This window comes from Heteronotia binoei, chromosome 10, assembly GCF_032191835.1.
Source record: "Heteronotia binoei isolate CCM8104 ecotype False Entrance Well chromosome 10, APGP_CSIRO_Hbin_v1, whole genome shotgun sequence".
In the NCBI taxonomy this organism is placed as follows: domain Eukaryota; kingdom Metazoa; phylum Chordata; class Lepidosauria; order Squamata; family Gekkonidae; genus Heteronotia; species Heteronotia binoei.
Window position 1 is genome coordinate 91442081 of NC_083232.1, and position 20364 is coordinate 91462444.

The window sequence follows — 20364 nt, forward strand, 5'->3', positions numbered from 1 at the left end:
CCCAGAGCAAACTAATGTATGTAGTAGCTCCCAACTTTAATAAAAATAAATAAAATCAATAAATTTAATGCCAGCAGCCCACGAAGGAGAATTTTTGCTCACAAGGCTCCACAGCTTAGAGGGAGTGTCCATTGCAACTGGAAAACATAGTAGGCATCTCTCCAGAGAGGCATTGTAAAATCCCGTAATTTGCCGCCTTGGCTTTGTCTGCCAAATAGGAACGGAGGGAAACGTTGCAGCACATAGCAATTTGGATTTTAAAATAGACTCCCTCCTCTGCTCCCCTCCTGCCTCCCAAATCTTCTGTATACACCCACACACACTCGCCCCGTGGGGAAAAAAAACACAACACTCAGCTGAATAGATTCCAGAATCAAACCCATCGCTTCCAATCTCTGCTTCGCCCTCCACTTACCAGAAGCGGCACTGACCTGGGCGTTCTTGCGGGGAAGCGTTCGCATTCCTTCCGAGGCACCAGAACCAAAGCAATCTTTTTCTTTTCTCTTTTTGGTCTCAGGCCTCAAGTTTTGTAACACTGAAGGCAGAAGCCCTCTGGGAAAACAGGCACGCAACTATGCAAGAGGGCACCTCCCCGCTCAACAGCTATTTACTTTTGAGTTTAAAAGGGAGGGGAAATTTTTTCAGATGAAAAGTCATGCCTCTCTCTCTCAAAAAAAAGAGAGAGATCATCCATCACGGGCGAATTCCTGAAAGCCAGCTGTTGTTCACCTGGAAACCCTTTTTTTTTGGGGGGGGGGGTTGAAGCTGAAGGGAGACTAGGTGGAGATTTTGAGAACATAAGAGAAGCCATGTTGGATCAGGCCAATGGCCCATCCAGTCCAACACTCTGTGTCACACAGTGGCCAAAAAACCCCAAGTGCCATCAGGAGGTCCACCAGTGGGGTCAGGGCACTAGAAATCCTCCCACTGTACCCCCCCAAGCACTCAGAATACAGAGCATCACTTGTCCCAGACATAAGAGAAGCCATGTTGGATCAGGCCAATGGCCCATCCAGTCCAACATTCTGTGTCACACAGTGGCCAATATATGTGTGTGTACACACACACACATACATACTGTGGCTAATAGCCACTGACGGACCTCTGCTGCGTATGTTTATCCAATCTCCTCTTAAAGCTGGCTGTGCTTGTAGCCGCCACCACCTCCTGTGGCAGTGAATTCCACATGTTAATCACCCTTTGGGTGAATAAGGACTTCCTTTTATCCATTTTAACCCGACTGCTCAGCGATTTCATCGAATGCCCACGAGTTCTTGTATTGTGAGAAAGGGAGAAAAGGACTTCTTTCTCTCCTTTCTCCATCCCTTGCATAATCTTGTAAACCTCTATCATGTCACCCTGCAGTCGACGTTTCTCCAAGCTAAAGAGCCTCAAGCGTTTTAACCTTTCTTCATAGGGAAAGCGTTCCAAACCTTTAATCATTCTAGTTGCCCTTTTCTGGACTTTTTCCAATGCTATAATATCCTTTTAGAGCTATTGGCGCATATTGCTCCAGGCCCTTCCACTGGGCCCACCACAGAAAGTGTACATTCAAACATCCTTTTGTTCACAGACACCACCTTCCATGAGCTGTTATGCAACCTGGCACTATTAAAATACTGTGCTGAAAGGTTGGTTAGAGTGTTGGAATAAGATCTGGGAGACCTAGGTTCAAACTCTTCGCTTTGCCATAGAACAGGGGTGGCCAAACTGTGGCTCGGGACTCACATGTGGCTCTTTCACACAGATTGAAGGCCCCCCCCCCCATCGGCCGGCTTGGAGAAGGCATTTCTCTCTTTAAATCACGTCTGCGAGCCAAGCCAGCCAGTGGCTTGGAGACTGCATTTGAAGTTGCTTTCTTTCCACCTCCCCCATCTATTTGCTGCCTTCCTGTCTTGCAGCTCTCAAACATCTGGCATTTGTTCTATTTGGCTCTTAACGTTAAGCAAGTTTGGCCACCCCTGCTGCAGAAGCTGGCTAGGCAACTGGGGCGGTCACTGATTTTCAGTCCAACCTACCTCGCCAAACTGTGCGTCTCTGTGCTAAGTACCACTAAGTTGCTCCCAGCTTCCGGCAACCTTATGAATGAATTATCTCCAAGTCGGTGCGCGCTTTACAGCCAGCGTTCTCTCTAAGCCGAGACAGTGTGAGCTAGCTCACCGTTTTTTAGCCTCTAGCTCACACGTTTCTTTCTTCGCTCGAGAAAAATGGCCCCAGAGCAAGCTAATTTAGGCAGTAGCTCACAATGTTGATGCCAGTAGCTCACACTGTAGAATTTTTGCTCACGAGACTCCACAGCTTAGAGGGAGGATCGATAACAGCGTATTTATTCTTTGGGCGTAAACGTCATTGAATAGTCATGCGGCATCTCAGGGTTCTAAGGTTGGAAGGAAACTGGAAGTCTTCAATAATCCGTATGTTCACTAAACTACAACTCCCAGCATTCTTTTAAGAAAGCCATGCCAGCTGGTTAGTATGAAACTTAGTATTAACCAGGGGTGGCCAAACTACGGCTCAGGAGCCACATGTGGCTCTTTCACACAATTTGCGTGGCCCTCGAAGCCCCCACCGCCCCGTCAGGCAGCCTGGAGAAGGCATTCCTCTCTTGAAATCACTTCTCCGAGCCAAGCCAGCTGGTGACTTGGAGAATGTATTCAAGTTAAAGTTGCTTTCTTTCCACTTTTACCTCCCTCTCTATCGATTTGCTTCCCCCCCTCCCCCACCTTCCCTTCCTTCCTTCCTGCATGTCTTGCGGCTCTCAAACCCCTGGAATTCATGTCTTGTGGCTCTCAAACAGCCGACATTTATTCTATGTGGCCCTTCTGATAAGCGAGTTTGGCCAACCCTGGTATAAACCTGATGCATGTTGGCAAGACAAGGAGAACACCTAACTATTATGATCAGTTTGGGCCCGTAGCAAGCCACCGGTCGCAGGCACCACAGCTGTAGATGTCTGCACCAATCAAACCACAGTTCAACACAGGACCCCCCCCCCCCCCACCACCACCCTTGCTCTTCAGCCTCTTTTCAGACAAAGGGATCTTGCTGGCTCCTCCACACGCACAGCCTCCAGCAGCAAAACACAGCTCGGCAAGCTACCCAACGGCCCACCTCAAAGCATAACCAGAGATAAGGCACAACTCATGGCTTCATGTCTGCACTAGACTTCACATAGGTGGCGTCCCGATATTCTGCCACTGGCTGTTATGGGAGGCATCCCATGTTCCCTCTTGGGGAAAAAAGGGGCATTTAGGATGTTTCTAAACTTTACGTTTTATTTTTCGCTCATGCCAAGTAGGATCTTATTTCGCTCATGCCAAGTAGGCCTTATCCTGAATAAGACCTTTGGCCAATCAAGGTCAATGTTGTCTACTCAGATCGGTAGAAACTCTCCGGGGTCTCTTGTGGAGGTCCTTTCATATCACCTCTTCCCTGCTCCAAACTGGAGATGGCAGGGATTGAACCTGGTGGGACCTTCTGCAAGCTAAACAGAGGCTCTACTACTGAGTCACAGCCCTTCATTCTAGCTCAAGGGTGTCAAACACACGGCCCGGGAGCCAAATCAGGCCCCCCCCCGGGAGGGCTCCTATCAGGCCTCCGAGCAATTGGCTCTTGTCTGCTTCCTTCTCCCTTTTGCTTGCTTCCTTCTGCATCTCAGCTTGCTTTGCCGGGCTTGCTCAACTGTACAGGAGCTACAGAGCAAAACCTCGATTTTCTCCGTTGGTTGAAGCTCCTTCCCATCCTGGTTCCCTGGGAAGGGAGAGAAAGAGCCGGAGCTTCTTTTGCCCAGTTCCTTGGATCCCAGGGGAAAATACAAAGAAAGCACTTTTAAGACCAACAAGTGCTAATGTTTTATTTTAAGGTTTTTTTTTTAAACAAAATTTTTTAGTCATGTTTGTCTGCGTCCTTAAAAAGTTTATATCTCTGCTAAAAAGTAAAGGTCAAGGTAGTCCACTGTGCAAGCACCAGTCATTTCCAACTCTGGGGTGACGTTGCTTTCATAATGTTTTCACGGAAGACTTTTTACGGGGTGGTTTGCCATTGCCTTCCCCAGTCATCTACACTTTCCCCCCAGCAAGCTGGGTACTCATTTTACCGACCTCAGAAGGATGGAAGGCTGAGTCAACCTCAAGCCGGCTACCTGAACCCAGCTTCCGCCGGGATCAAACTCAGGTCGTGAGCAGAGCTTAGGACTGCAGTACTGCAGCTTTACCACTCGGCGCCACGGGGCGCTTTCTATATCTCTGCTACCTATTCTTAAATAGGTACACACACGGCCCGACAAGGTCTCGTTTATGTCAGATCTGGCCCACATAACAAATGAGTTTGACACCCCCGTTCTAGCTCATCACACAGTTTGCAAGGCCCAAGGAAGGATGTTAATGACAGGATACTTTGGAAGGCACAGGACATCAGAAGTCGAAAGCGACCTGATGACACGTAACACACGCACCTCACTATCTTCTTGTCCCAACGGAACTCACCTTCACCATCAGGGCTCATATTTTCATAAGAATCCCATCGAATCAAGGGATCCGAGGTGTTGTAATCCACTATCACCCCCTGGTCGTTCTGCAGGTGTTCACACCCTGGAAGATGAGAGAAGCGCCAAATGTTCAGGTGTTGGAATAATGAGCAGAAAACGTCTGAATGGGGGACTGTACCATTTCAGACAAAGTCACAGGTGTGGAAAACCGGGAGATCGATGAAACCCTCAACATGCTCCCCTTGAAGGGCTAGCTTTTTTGCCTTCAGGGGATATGGGGACGTCCTTAAATGTGACCTCCCACTTGTAGCCTGAAGTCCTGTCAGAGGCCTTCTTCTACCTCAGAGGCCTTCTTCTACCTCAGAGTCCCCAGTCTTTTGAAGCTGGCAGGCGCCTTTGGAATTCTGACACGGTGTGGTGGGCGCAGCCACAAAATGGCTGCTATAAAAATGTTGCTGGCAGGAGGCTGAGCCAGCCACAAAATGGCTGCCACCTCATACGCAGTCACAGAGCGAAGATCGCAGTGCTGTGATGGCAGCTGCTGCCCAAGCGACGTTTTTAAAAATCCGCACAGCCCATCGAATTACCAGCGCCCAATCAGCAGTCTTGCTGGGGAAAAGCACCACCTGGCCCCACCCACACCCATGGCACCCACAGGCCCCATTTTGTATCTCCTTTCCAATGGATGCTCACTTAGTTATCTCCCTGGATATATTTCAAAGTGTGGCTGTCGAATTCCTCACTCTGCCTATTAGAAACAGCTTTAAGAAGGCCAACCTGGAAATGTGTCAAAAACTGGAAAGCATCTGTGGACACTCAGTTTTAATCAACTACTTTGGGCCCTTCTTAAGATGTCTTCCTACAGAGACAAAATGGAATCCTATAACCCAACAAAGGGGCAAAGCTGATCTCTCCCTTGCTCTGTCTGGAAGGTACTCATTCACCAGTTTGGTGTAGTGCAGGGGTGGTCAGTGGTAGCTCTCCAGATGTTTTTTGCCTACAACTCCTATCAATCCCAGCCATTGGCCATGTTGGCTGGGGTTGATGGGATTTATAGGCAAAAAACATCTGGAGAGCTCCCATTGGCCACCCCTGGTGTAGTGGTTAAGTTTGCGGACTCTTTTCTGGTAGAACCGGGTTTGATTCCCCACTCCTCCACTTGCAGCTGCTGGAATGGCCTTGAGTTAGCCATAGCTATCACAAGAGTTGTCCTTGAAAGGGCAGCTGCTGTGAGAGTCCTCTCAGCCCCACCCACCTCACAGGGTGTCTGTTGTGTGGGAAGATCTATGAGATTGTAAGCAGCTCTGAGACTATGAGATTCAGAGTAGAGGGTGGGATATAAATCCAATATCTTCTTCTTCTAAAAAAGAAGAGGTAAAGTTGTGCTGAGGAAACTCCCTCAGGCCTGTATGTCTAGGACTGGTACCACCCCCCTCCAGTCTTCCACCAACCCTCAAAAGCCAGTAGCAAACGGAGCCAAATAAAGCAGCCAAAATCTCTGAATGGAACCCAATGGAATCATCAAAGGAAAAGTACAAATTTAAACCTTCATATGCAAAGTTTTCCACTACCAGACTATGAAGAGCTGGTTTGTTTGACATGTGTATTTGTAGACAACTGTTAATTGGAGCCTCTGGAATTTTCATTCCTTGATGAATTATCCTTTCCAATGGCATGCTTGTGAAATCACCTGTGGGGCCCGTAACCTGGCAAAAACCCAAGCCTGAAGAAAAACAGCAGCCAAACTCTGAAGCCATGAGCATAAACCCATGACAACGCCTGCTGGAATAAATGTTCTTTGTTGTCAAAAGTGCCCTTGGGCTTCACTTTTCTTTCGAAGCAACACTCGACGTCTTTCTTTCTTTTTACTGCTGTTTGTGTACAACTTTGCTTCAAAAGAAAACGAAGCACCAATACCGTCGGGCTTGGAAACTACCCAGGCAAAGCTTGCATTTCGCGCAAAAGGAATTACCAAGAAATGATCTTCTTTTCTTACACATCTTTCCAAGGAACCAAGCCCAAAGGACGGCAGAAGCCCTCGAGGAGTATCCCAGATCTCCATCCAGCCCACATGACCGCAAGATCATGTTCCGTTCTGTCTAGATTTGTTTGAGACGGTGGCTCAGTGGTAGAGCATCTGCTTGGTAAGCAGAAGGTCCCAGGTTCAATCCCCGGCATCTCCAACTAAAAAGGGTCCAGGAAAATAGGTGTGAAGAACCTCAGCTTGAGACCCTGGAGAGCCATGAATGGGGCTGTGGCTCAGTGGTAGAGCATCTGCTTGGTAAGCAGAAGGTCCCAGGTTCAATCCCCAGCATCTCCAACTAAAAAGGGTCCAGGCAAATAGGCGTGAAGAACCTCAGCTTGAGACTCTGGAGAGCCATGAATGGGGCTGTGGCTCAGTGGTAGAGCATCTGCTTGGTAAGCAGAAGGTCCCAGGTTCAACCCCCAGCATCTCCAACTAAAAAGGGTCCAGGCAAATAGGCGTGAAGAACCTCAGCTTGAGACCCTGGAGAGCCATGAATGGGGCTGTGGCTCAGTGGTAGAGCATCTGCTTGGTAAGCAGAAGGTCCCAGGTTCAATCCCCAGCATCTCCAACTAAAAAGGGTCCAGGCAAATAGAAGAAGAAGAAGATATTGGATTTATATCCCGCCCTCCACTCAGAAGAGTCTCAGAGCGGCTCACAATCTCCTTTCCCTTCCTCCCCCACAACAGACACCCTGTGAGGTGGGTGGGGCTGGAGAGGGCTCTCAAAGCAGCTGCCCTTTCAAGGACAACCTCTGTCAGAGCTATGGCTGACCCAAGGCCATTCCAACAGGTGCAAGTGGAGGAGTGGGGAATCAAACCCGGTTCTCCCAGATAAGAGTCCGCACACTTAACCACTACACCAAACCGGCTCTCCATGAAGAACGTGAAGCTTGAGACCCTGGAGAGCCATGAATGGGGCTGTGGCTCAGTGGTAGAGCATCTGCTTGGTAAGCAGAAGGTCTCAGGTTCAATCCCCCAGCATCCCCAACTAAAAAGGGTCCAGGCAAAGAGGCGTGAAAAACCTCAGCTTGAGACCCTGGAGAACCGCTGCCAGTCTGAGAATACTGACTTTGATGGACCGAGGGTCTAATTCAGTATAAGGCAGCTTCTATATGTTCATATGTCTACCGGCGGTGATCAGGCTTATTTCAGAGTAAATGTACATATGCCTGGAATGTAAGGCAGGCAATTTACGAGAGATCCTCACCTTGGATTTTCTCTGGGGATCCTGAAAACACCAGTTCAACCTTTCCATAGTCAGGGAAACGGTCATCTGGAAAAAAAAAGAGAAAAGATTATTTCAGTGGGTTTTTTTAAAAATTAACACAAAGAAATTCGAAGACCATGAGCAGAAATAAAGTTTTTTTTGGGGGGGTGAGATGAATGTATAGATTGGTCACCACACAAAATCTAATTCTCCCGGGTAAGCCTTTTAGACTACCCAAATAGTCTTGCCCCTGGGGCTGAAAAGTTTTTTAAGTTACACCTGGGTTACAAAACAAGGTATAACTCTGAGAATAAGGCGTTGCATCCATCTACTTTATCTTCTGCAACTTGAGGCTGCTTGTTTTTTTCTTTTAAAAAGGGAAACTTATTTTTCTCTCCCTTGACAGAGCTGCCAGTGTGAACGTGAGGGGCTAAATATACCAGAAGGTTCTGCCAAAGAAGCCCCACTGACATGAATGAGAGGGCCTCAAGATCACCCCCTATGCTCTTGTTCAAATCACGCTCACTTCAACATGCAGATAAACTTCTCAGGGGACTGGGATCGAAACAGGGGTGGAATTCTAGCAGGAGCTCCTTTGCATATTAGGCCACACACCCCTGATGTAGCCAATCCTCCAAGAGCTTACAGAAAAGAGCCTGGTAAGCTCTTGGAGGACTGGCTACATCAGGGGTATGTGGCCTAATATGCAAAGGAGCTCCTGCTAGAATTCCACCACTGGATCTAAAACAGAAAATACAGACACCGGCACTCTGCAGGCAAATTATAAGGTTTTCTTCCCCGGGGGTGGGAGGGAAGAGCTGGAATTAGTAAGACACAGCTGCCCGTGTGGTAAATATTCATTCTTTCCCTCTCACTATCGTCTCTGGGAGGATAAGTCTTTACACCACTTCAAAAAGCTGAAGTGCCAGAGATGATAGCGGGGCAGAAGGAACACACAACGCCTCCAGTCGCAACAGCTTTCTATCATTCCATTTTCAACCGGCTTAAAAACCACATCCTCCCCTCAGACAGAGGGCGGGGGGTTGGAAATCAACATGCCGGTGCTGTAAACCAAGAACGTCTCCAAGAGCCGTTGGCTATCCTGTCTCCAGCTTTCCGTGCTGAGTCTATGAATAGCCAACTGGTAGCCCACAGGCCCACGCATTATTTCCTTTGCCCCTGAAGGCCCCAAAAGAAAAGGGTACGTGAGAGGAGACGCCACGCTTTGTTACAGCTCTCTCTTGGGTCTCCTGCAAGAATGAAGAACTGTTCCTCTTGGTAGATCCAGCTTCAGCCATGTTGGTCTGAAGCAGAGGTGGCCAAACTGTGGCTCTTTCACACATATTGTGTGGCTCTTGAAGCCCCCACTGCCCCGTCAGCCAGCTTGGAGAAGGCGTTTGTCTCTTGAAATCACTCCTGCATGCCAAGCCAGCCGGTGGCTTGGAGAACGCATTTAAAGTTGCTTTCTTTCCGCCTCTCCTTCCATCCTCATCTATTTCCCTCCTTCCCTCCGTCTTGTGGCTCTCGTGCATCTGACATTCATGTCTTGCGGTTCTCAAACAGCTGATGTTTATTCTACGCGGCTCTTCCATTAAGCAAGTTTGGCCACTCCTGGTCTGAAGCAACAGAACAAAATAGGAATCCAGTAGCCTCTATAAGATCAACAAAGTTTTACTAAGAACGTACGCTTTCATATGCACGCATACTTCATCAGACAGTGGAATGGGGTACAGTGAGAAGAGCTACATATGGATGGTGGGCAGCGGTTAAAAATGCAAAGTCAGAATCTAACTGTCATGGGTGCTGGGGACCCTGCAGAGGAAGATGAGTCTGCCGAGGAAACTGTACCCCTGCCACCTGCACCAGTACCCCTGCCTCATGCTGAAGAAGATCCCAGCCCCCCTGCCTCGCCCTCTCGGGTGGCTCGTGTGCGTGACCGCCTCCGTCAGGACCTCAGGGATCGGAGGAGGGCGGCACGCTCGCAAGCAAGACGCTCCCTGAGTCCTGAGTTTTGAGAGGATTCTGGCCCTCCTAAGAGCAAGGATGCTTGAGTTGTAACAGGATCCTGGCTGCCTTCCAGAGCCAGCAATTAGCCCAAATGGGCAACAGCCAGCAGAGGGCTATATAGCTGTGGGCTTTGGGAGGAGGCTTTGTGGAAGCAACTAGTCATCTACCTGACGTCCTAGCATCCACTTCGGCTTCTGACTTTGGACCTCCTGACCTTGGCTTGACTTCTGGACCCCCTGACTACGGCTTCTGAACCTCTGACCTATGATACCTGGACGACGATTTGGCTTTGGCACCTTGGACACTCTTGCTCACCGGTTACAGACCTTGGACTGCCCCTGGACTTCGCCTGGCCTGGCCCCAGCTCGTGACACTAACGGCAAAATAGTGAAATTGTATTCACATACTCAAGTAAGGGATATGGGCTGTTTATCTCACTACATATACTAAAACCATCTTCCACTATACTGTAATGCATTATTTCCCTAACGGCAAACTAGAATGATTTTTATAATTAGTTTATTTAGTTTAGTTTAGTTACGATTTATGTCCCGCCCTTCCCACCAAGGTGGCTCAGAGCGGCTCACAGCACATAAAATCTAACATAAAAATATTAAGTTTAAACATTTTACACAGTTAAAAACATTAAAACATAACAGAAGTCTAATAGAACTACACTCAGTTTCCTATGCCGGTTAGTTATAAGCCAGCCGGAAGAGGGTTGTCTTACAGGCCCTGCGGAACTGAGCAAGGTCCCGCAGGGCCCTCACCTCCTCCGGCAGCTGGTTCCACCAGGAAGGGGCCATTACAGAGAAAGCCCTGTCCCTGGTAGATTTCAGGCGGGCTTCCTTTGGCCCGGGGACAACGAGAAGATTTTGGGTTCCCGACCTCAGTACTCTTTGGGGAACATGTGGGGAGAGACGGTCCCTCAGGTAGGCAGGTCCTAGGCCATATAGGGCTTTAAAGGTAATGACCAGCACCTTGTACCAAACTCGGTATATTATTGGCAGCCAGTGCAGAACCCAGAGCCCCGGCCGAATGTACATGACATGTTCAAAAGTAAATGAGGTGGGCAGGAACACCTCTGGGAAAGACGTGTCCTCAGCTTAACCCAGACTTGCAACAACAGAGCAATTAAAAGACCCCATTTATTGCCTTATGACACTCTCGCCATCGTTCTCCCATTCTGACTTGTTACTGTTTGATTGGTGTCTCACACAAAAGCTATCCAGACCAAATGTCCTTTCAGTTTGTTGATTGCACTATTTTGCCGTCGGAATCTAACTTTGGATCGCTTTGCGTTCTGAACCACTGCCCCACCAGCTACGTGTAGCTCTGCTCACTGCATCCCTTCCATTGTCTAATAAAGTCTGCGTGCACACGAAAGTTTACATTCGGAATAAAGCTTTGTCGGCCTTAAAAGGGGCTACCGGGCTCCTACTTTGTTCCATTCATCTTGGTGTACAGCACTACGGCAAAGCAAATGCACTCTTTTAAGCCTGACATTCTTGATGGTAGAGAAGACCATAAGAAGAGCCCTGCAGGATTAGACCAGTGGTCCATCTGGTCCAGCATCCAATCTCCCTCAGGGGCCAACCAGTTCCTCTGGATGGCCAACGTCAGGGCTCAGAGACCCGAGGTCTTCCCCGAGGCCTTTGGGATCCAGAGGCTTAGAGCCCGTGAATGTGGAGATTCCCTTCTGTCACCGTGGTAGCCATTGATAGACTTATTTTCCACGAATCTATCTAATCCCCTTTAAAAACTGCTTATTCCTGTGGCCGTCCTCATATCCTCAGGCAGCAAATTTTAATCGCTTTCTGCATCAAGTAGTATTTCCTTTCAACCGTCCTGAACCTACCGCCCATCGGTTTCATTAGATGCTCAAGTTCTAGCATTTAGGGAGAGGGGTGAAAACAGTGTTAACTTTTACCACGGAGCGGAGTGCTTCTAGGCTCTTGACCGCTATTGCCAGATCCCAGACGCTGGCTGTCTTGGCCCGTTCTGAAGCTCATCGAGACAGGCAAATGTTCCCCCTCCCCCACCCGTGTCATACAAACAGGACTTTTTTTTTGTAGCAGGAACTCCTTTGCATATTAGGCCGCACGCCCCTGAGGTAGCCAATCCTCCTGGAGCTTACAGCAGGCCCTGTACTAAGAGTCCTGCAAGCCCTTGGAGGATTGGCTACGTAAGAGGGGTCTGGCCTAATATGCAAAGGAGTTCCTGCTACAAAACAAAGGGCCAGTGTACAAAGAAGAAAGCTTGCCTTTGTTTGCGTTGTCCAAGTCCTCTTTGCCAAACACCAGGCCGTGGCCCTGAACGGCACCCGTGTGGAACTGCAAGCGGAAGACGACGTCGCGAGTGGCTGATCGGTATTTCTTGTGGTAGCACTTCACCTGGAGAAGGAGGGAAAGTTGGTTTCATACCCCGCTCTCCACTCCCTGAAGGCGTCTCAGAGCGGCTTACAATCGGCGTTGCCTCTGAGCTGAGTGAGCGTGAGCCGGCTCACAGATTTTTAGCCTCCAGCTCACACGTTTTTGTCTTCGCTCAGGAGGGAGGACCCCAGAACACAATAATGGTTGGTTTATGGTTTGGCTTACGGTTTCTTAGATTTATATCCCGCATTCCTCGCCAAAGCAGGCTCAGGGCAGCTCACAACCAGTAAAATCACAATAGGATTGCAACACAATGACGTCATAGTTAGAATTAAAACATTAAGACAGTCAGGTGCTAACATCGTTTGATGTCATTTCCTTTCCGATGGCGTTCAGCATTTATTCGATATCATTCCTTACTTACTATATCGGTCTTTCAGAATCAATTAAAGGCTAGCTGGAATACTGTTGTCCTACAGGCCTTGCGGAACTGGGCGAGATCCCGCAAGGCCCTAACGTCCTTAATTCCTCAATTTGTGCAGCAGCTCACAACTTTAATGCCAGTAGCTTACAACTCTTAATACCAGTAAATCACAAAGTAGAATTTTTGCTCACAAGCTACCTTTCCCTTCCCCACAACAGAGGTGGGGGGGGGCGGAGGTTGAGAGGGTTCTGAGAGAACTATGACTGACCCAAGGTCACCTAGCTGGCTTTGTGGGGAGGAGTGAGGAATCAAACTAATGGTCTGCTGCTCTTAACCGCTACACCGAACAGGCTCTCAACCACCCAACCAAACAAAGATAAGAAGATGACCGCAGATTTATACCCCGCCCTTCTCTCTGAATCAGAATCTCAGAGCGGCCTACAATCTTCCTCCCCCACAACAGACACCCTGTGAGGTAGATGAAGATATTGGATTTCTATCCTGCCCTTCACTCCGAAGAGTCTCAGAGCGGCTCACAATCTCCTTTACCTTCCTCCCCCACAACAGACACCCTGTGAGGTAGATGAAGATATTGGATTTATATCCCGCCCTCCACTCCGAAGAGTCTCAGAGCGGCCTACAATCTCCTTTCCCTTCCTCCCCCACAACAGACACCCTGTGAGGTGAGTGGGGCTAGAGAGGGCTCTCACAGCAGCTGCCCTTTCAAGGACAACCTCTGCCAGAGCTATGGCTGACCCAAGGCCATTCCAGCAGGTGCAAGTGGAAGAGTGGGGAATCAAACCCGGTTCTCCCAGATAAGAGTCCGCACACTTAACCACTGCGCCAAACTGGCAATCAGCAACACCGCTTCCAATCTCCCTTGTACAAGCTAATTCCACAGTATTCTAATTCTTCTGAGAGAACATTTACATATGGATACCATTTAAACCAATGAATTCCTGGGTGTCTTCCGTGGTGGAAGGGAATGGTGCTTCAAGTCGCAGCTAACTTGGGGCAGCCCAGCAGGGACATTCCGAGGCAGTCTTGCCTCTGCCTGCCTCAGCGTAGCAACTTCCTTGGGGTCTCCCATTCAAGTACTAATCTTAGCTGGCCCCGCTTAGCTTCTGAGATCTGACGGGGCTGGGGGAGCCTGGGCCACGCATGTCAGTCTGTGTCTATCACAGGACCCTTAAACATTTAGGGCAGGGGTGTCAAACATGCTGCCCGGGGGCCGAGTCAAGCCCTCAGAGGGCTCCTACCAGGCCCCCAAGCAATTGGCTGTCATCTGCTTACTTCTCGCTCTCTCTTGCTTCCCTCTGCATAACAGCTTGGTTTGCCAGGTTTGCTTAATAGGACAAAGTCTCTATTTTCTCCATTGGCTGGGGCTCCTCCATTGGAGAGGAAGGGCGGAGGGAGAGCTTGTTTTGCCAGGCTCTCTCAGTCATACAGGAGAGCTCCTGAGCCAAGCCTCTCTTCCTTCTATTGGCTGAGGCTCCTCCCCTTCCTGGTCCCCAGGGGAAGGAAGGAAAGAGCCAGAGCTTCCTTTGCCCAATTCCCTGGATCCCATGGGAGAGATACAAAGAAAGCACCTTTAAGACCAACGAGTGCTAACGTTTTAAGCATGTTTTAATTTTTTAAAAAAATCTTTGTGTTAATCTGTGTCCTTTATAACATTTATATCACTACTACCTAATCTTAAATAGGTATACATACAGCTCAGCTTGGCCCAACAAGATCTCATTTATGTCAGTTCCAGCCCTCGTAACAAATGAGTTTGACTCCCTTGATTTAGGGGATTCTCAGATGTGGCTACTGTTTAACTGAGATGTCAGTCAGCGTAAAAGGGTAAAGGTAGTCCCTGTGCAAGCACCAGTCATTTCGAACTCCGGGGTGACGTCGCATCATGATGTTTTAATGGCAGGCTTTTTTACGGGGTGGTTTCCCATTGCCTTCCCCAGTCATCTACACTTTCCCCACAGCAAGCTGGGTCCTCATTTTACCACCCTCGGCAGGATGGAAGGCTGAGTCAACCTTGAGCTGGCTACCTGAACCCAGCTTCCGCCGGGATCGAACTCAGGTCATGAGCCGAGAGGACTGCAGTACTGCAGCTTTACCACTCTGTGCCACGGGGCTGCTACCTAATCTTAAATAGGTACACATACGGCCCAGCCCGACATGGCTTGGCCCAACAAGATCTCATTTATGTCAGGTCCGGCCCTCATAACGAACGAGTTTGACACCCCCGATTTAGAGGATTCCCAGATATGGCCACTGATCAGCTGAGACGTCAGCCGGCGTAGTCTGTGCTGAAACAACAGGGTCTATCCTAAACTGTCTCCCTTATTCTCCTGTGGGCGCAAATCACGGTAGATTGGAATGAAGGGGAAACGGTCTTTCAAAGAAACTTGTCCCTTTTCTCCTCAAGGAGCTCTGAAGGGAGTCCCAAAAATTCCTTTAAAGAAAAGAAGTCGGAATTCACGGGTGCCAACACAACACAAGCGATCCTTGATGCTTTCATAATCTTTTTAGCTGGCACCTGCACATGAGGTGTGCCTTACCTCACGGAGCAAGTATGTTCAGCGGCAGGAAAGTAGATAAAGGGTTGTCAAAACACCCCTGCGGTATTTCCAAACACAGATTCAGACATCTGGTGCCCTGCGAGAAACACAAGCCCTCCTCCGATCCCAGCGTCTATGCCATACCTCAGATGGGAAATCGAGATAGCGCTCATGAGGCCTCAACGGTACATTCTTTCCCTGTTATTCATGTTGCGACGGCAGGCGGGCATGGAAGGAGGCAGCCTGAAGAACCATCCGAGCAGACAATTTGCATTTCCAATTACCCCATTCGGCCACAAAGTGAACTCCCCACTCCCAGAGAAAGCTTTTTCCAAGATGTCTGAGCTGGAATTGACAGAAGGCAAAACACCAAACCAGACCGGGTTTCCAGTTACGCTCTTTTCAAAGGGCTTTCGGCCGGAGGGCAGACGTAGACATTACAATGGACTGGCGGCAGCTCCATCTCACCCCAGCCCCACTTCCTTAACTTATGTGAGGTCATCACACCATGCAGTGTCCCCATAGACATCTGAAACAGGTGTAGAACTTTGTGGTAAAGTAGACATGACTAAGAAGAGAGGGGTGAAAGGAAAGCGATATAAGCGGCCGGAGTAAACCCTGTGGAGGCCCCTAGGCAGTCAAAATCTTGGGGGCCCCTTTGCAAATTACCTCAGAGATGGAGCACCCACCCCACCGCCTGCGGGCACCTTCTCAAAAGCCCCTTTGACAAAGCTGTGAGGGAGAGGCAGAGAGAAGCAAAACTGGCGATTATGCCAGCAGCAGCCACACTACACAAGTCAGGCAAAGAGCGGCTCAGTGGCTGGCTGTGTGTGCAGGCTAGGAGGGCTGCAAGCAGGGGGGAAACCGGCCTGGGACCCTAAAGGTGTGGGGGCCCATAGGTCAGTGCCTACTTGGCCTAATTGTTAATCCAGCCCTGGGGATGTAGATCAGCAGTTCTTTCTCTTCCACAGGAGCCAAAACAAATATATATATTTGGCCACTGTGTGACACAGAGTGTTGGACTGGATGGGCCATTGGCCTGATCCAACATGGCTTCTCTTATGTTTTTATGTGACACAGAGTGTTGGACTGGATGGGCCATTGGCCTGATCCAACAGGGCTTCTCTTATGTTCTTATGTGACGCAGAGTGTTGGACTGGATGGGCCATCGGCCTGATCCAACATGGCTTCTCTAATGTTCTTACGTGACACAGAGTGTTGGACTGGATGGGCCATTGGCCTGATCCAACAGGGCTTCTCTTATGTTCTTCTGTGACGCAGAGTGTTGGACTGGATGGGCCATCGGCCTGATCCAACAGGGCTTCTCTTATGTTCTTCTGTGACACAGAGCGCTGGACTGGATGGGCCATCGGCCTGATCCAACATGGCTTCTCTTATGTGACGCAGAGCGTTGGACTGGATGGGCCATTGGCCTGATCCAACAGGGCTTCTCTTATGTTCTTCTGTGACACAGAGTGTTGGACTGGATGGGCCACTGGCCTGATCCAACATGGCTTCTCTTATGTTCTTATGTGACGCAGAGCGTTGGACTGCATGGGCCATTGGCCTGATCCAACAGGGCTTCTCTTATGTTCTTAACTTTAAATTTAACTGCATTCTCCAAGCTGCCAGCAGGCTAGGCTTGTCGAAGTCATTTAAAGAGAGAACTGCCTTCTCCAAGCTGGCTGATGGGGTGGTGGGGGCTTCAAGAGCCACAACATATGTGTGAAAGAGCCACGTGCAGCTCCCGAGACTCAGTCTGGCCACCCCCAGGGCAAGACACTGTTTAGTTTCACCAGCAAAGGCAGCATCTAAAAATCACGGCATGCGACCCTCATAATACGCATTTCACGGCTGTGCTGTTATTCCTGATGACGGCTGACAGATGGAAGGGCCCCCCTCACCTTAAGAACACCTTGTTAAAGCCAATCTGTGTCACTAATATCCTGAACGTATAACATTTGCATAGACATCGGTCAGCAGGCGCACACTTACTCATGAAAGAGGGTGCGGCCTGAGACAGTGCCAGAAAACCTTCCGGGCGCTAATTCCTCCTCCACACAAAATTCCTTCTCCGTACAATAATTATCCCCAGGCACAAATGTGTAAGTTTGTATTTTGCAATCGCACAAGAAGCACTGAGAGTCAGTTTAGACCTGTTGGTAGTTCCGACAGCGATGGTGTCATTCGAGGGAGTCCCAGGGAAACGCTGCATTTGGGGAGATTTCCATACCGTATGCAGAAAGATGATTTAAGTATGTACGAGGGCTGTCTATATTTGGGGGGAAATGTTTCTCGAGCAGATGTCAATCATTCCAATGATTGAAAAGAGATGTTTGACGAAGAAGAAGATTGGATTTATATCCTGCCCCCCACTCCGAATCTCAGAGTCTCAGAGCGGCTCACAATCTCCTTTATCTTCCTCTCCCACAACAGACACCCTGTGAGGGCTCTCACAGCAGCTGCCCTTTCAAGGACAACATCTGCCAAAGCTATGGCTAACCCAAGGCCATTGCAGCAGCTGCAAGTGGAGGAGTGGGGAATCCAACCCGGTCCGCACACTTAACCACTGCACCAAACTGGAAGGGAAACGGTTCAACTCTCTCCACCCATTGCATAATTTTAGAGACCTCTGTCGTGCCCACCTCGTCTTCTCTTTCCACACGCGGCAGTTCAGCGACACCAACGACAGTCCTGCGAGGCAGGCCCATCTACTGGATCGCAGGCCCAGAGGTCTGAGGCACGGAGTTTACGCACTGCAAAAAGCCCCAGTGAGGCCGCTTGCCACTTAGGGCTGCCAGGATCCCTCCCTTCCACCACTAACCCACTGGCTGCCAAGGGGACTCAGCACCAGCGTTATGGGCCTCGGCCTCCCCCTTCCACCAGTCAGCCCCCTACCACCACTAGTTTCCGGGAGGGACCCGGCAACCCCAGTTGCCACTGGCTGCTCAACTTGGCAGTTGCGAATCACTGTCATCACAGGAAGAGGTTTATTTTTTTTTTTAATTTGCAAGCAAACACTGTGCCAAGAACGCGCGGCGGTGGCACGCAGCTCTTTGGCGTGTCGGCTTAAAGGCACTCCTCGAACCTGCTAGCGCCGGTTATAAAAATGCACACTGGAGAGGTCATCACGCAGGCTCGGGAATTATGCCTTGCTACAAGTGCCCAGCAAGTCAAGCAAGCAGAGCTAAAAATGTGAACTGGGAATATCATACTCATAGCTCTGGCTCTGAGCTTTGTTGTTCAGTCACAAAGTCGAGTTCGACTCTTTGCGACCCCATGGACAAAGTCACACCAGGCTTTCACCATCTTCCAAAGTCTGCTCAAATTCCTGTTAGTTACATCAGTAATGCTGTCCAGCCATCTCATCTTTTACTGTCCCCTTCTTCTTTTGCCTTCTGTCTTTCCCAGCATCAGGATCTTCTCTAGTGAGTGCTCCCTTCTCATTCGGTTGTCAGACCCAAAGTCAAAGAAAAGACAGCTGAAGTTCAAGATCTTTATTCCAGCTTCATGGGCATACACACGCGTTGTCGGAACTGTCCTCTCTGTGAGTTCCCCCAACTTATAAACCTTTGCCCTGACCGTTATAATTCAAGCCAAAGTGTGCCAAGCAAAAGCAGGGGTTTTATGTGGGGTTTTTGCAAAGCTCTCATCACTGCAGGTGCTCGCTATCAGTTCATTGTTTGCATCTCCTCCAGCTCTTGCCCTTGGTTACCTAGCAACTAGCCAATTCCCAGACATGCCATCCTCACACCAGATAAGCAACAAGTTACACTTATATCAAAGGCATAGGAAGCGCAGCATAGCATGGAAGCACAGCCTAGCATTATACAATTGAATACACATGACAAGAGGAACAAGATGGAGTGACTCTTGGCATCGGTGGCCAAAGGATTTGAGCTTCAGCTTCAGCATTTGACCTTCCAGGGAACAGTCAGGGTTGATTTCCCTTAGGACTGACTGATTTGATCTTCTTGCAGTCCAAGGGACTCTCAAGATTCTTCTCCAACACCACAGCTTGAAAGCATCTATTCTTCTGCGCTCAGTCTTCCTTATGGTCCAATTCTCACAGCCATACATTACTACTGGGAATACCATCGCTTTGGCTATACGGACTTTTGTTGGCAGGGTGATGTCTCTACTTTTTATTATACTGCCTAGTGTCAAGCATGGTAGAATTCCACTGGTAATTGATTGTTTAAGGGTCCTCCATAAAGCTGGCCTGTGAAATATCATGGAGGACCAGGGTGTATTAACTGTGTTATTCTTTCCCCCTCCGCCTTCTTGCTTTATTGCTTGCGAAGCAGAAGTAGAGAGAAACGAAACTAACTTGAGAAAGAACAATCAGCACCTTCCCATACGTTCCTGTTAGGGAGTGTGGCACATCTGGGGAAAGCAAGGATGGAGTCCTGATAACGCCATGAGAATGTAGACATTTATGATAGTTTATGTGTCAGAGCACATCCCTCGCCCCCACCTTTTGGAATCCTTTTGAAGTATGCCTTAAAAGTATTGTATCAATGTATCTTTAGCATCACTCTCAAGAATCTGTTACACAGAAAGTATCGGTCTATCAATAAACGTAGTTTTGTTTCAAACCTGACTCGTCATTGAAAACCGCATGCTTGACACCTAGGTGCACCAGAGCTGTCCTCCCAAGGAGCAAACGTCTTTTAATTTCATGGCTGCAGTCACCATCTGCAGTGATCTCGGATCCCAGAAATGAGAAGTCTGTCACTACCTTCCATGTCTTCCCTTTCTATTTGCCAAGGTGTGATGGGGCCGGATGCCATGATCTTCGTTGTTGTTTTTTTAAATTTTGAGTTTCAAGCCTTCTTTTGTGCTCACCTCTTTCACCCTCAACAAGAGGTTCTTTAGGTCCTCCTCATTTTCTGAGCTACACTTATTGTATTTATTTTGTTCAATTTATATCCCGCCCTCCCCGCAAAAGAAGGCTCAGGGCGGCTTACATGTTCATTTAAATACATGGATTATAAAATTACATTAAGACACAAAAACATAAAAAATCAAAACATTTCAAGTGCTATAATGATCTTTACATTTTTCTATTCTGTTGTTCCAGCTGCGTGTTCTATAGAAAAACAGCTCTTAGGTTCATGCTAGAGGTGGTCGAGATGTTTCGGAGTCTGTTGTAGCCTGTGATCTTAATTCACAAATGCCCGGTGGAAGAGCACTGTCTTACAGGCCCTGCGGATCTCTGCGAGCTCTCACAGGGCCCTAACCTCCTCAGGGAGCTCTTTAGCTTGGAGAAACGTCCACTGCGG

General features: G+C 48.9%; 1 protein-coding gene across 1 annotated transcript in view; it reads right to left on the reverse strand.

Moving 5' to 3' along the window:
* Positions 1-20364, reverse strand: part of TNS3 (tensin 3) — a 298608-nt gene that overhangs the window by 157322 nt on the left and 120922 nt on the right. Inside the window, exons 15-17 of the mRNA XM_060247769.1 lie at positions 11989-12118; positions 7719-7784; positions 4485-4589 (exon numbers count right to left, since the gene is read on the reverse strand). Of these exons, the coding sequence (XP_060103752.1) occupies positions 4485-4589; positions 7719-7784; positions 11989-12118 (301 nt within the window). The remainder of the gene's footprint in view (positions 1-4484; positions 4590-7718; positions 7785-11988; positions 12119-20364) is intronic.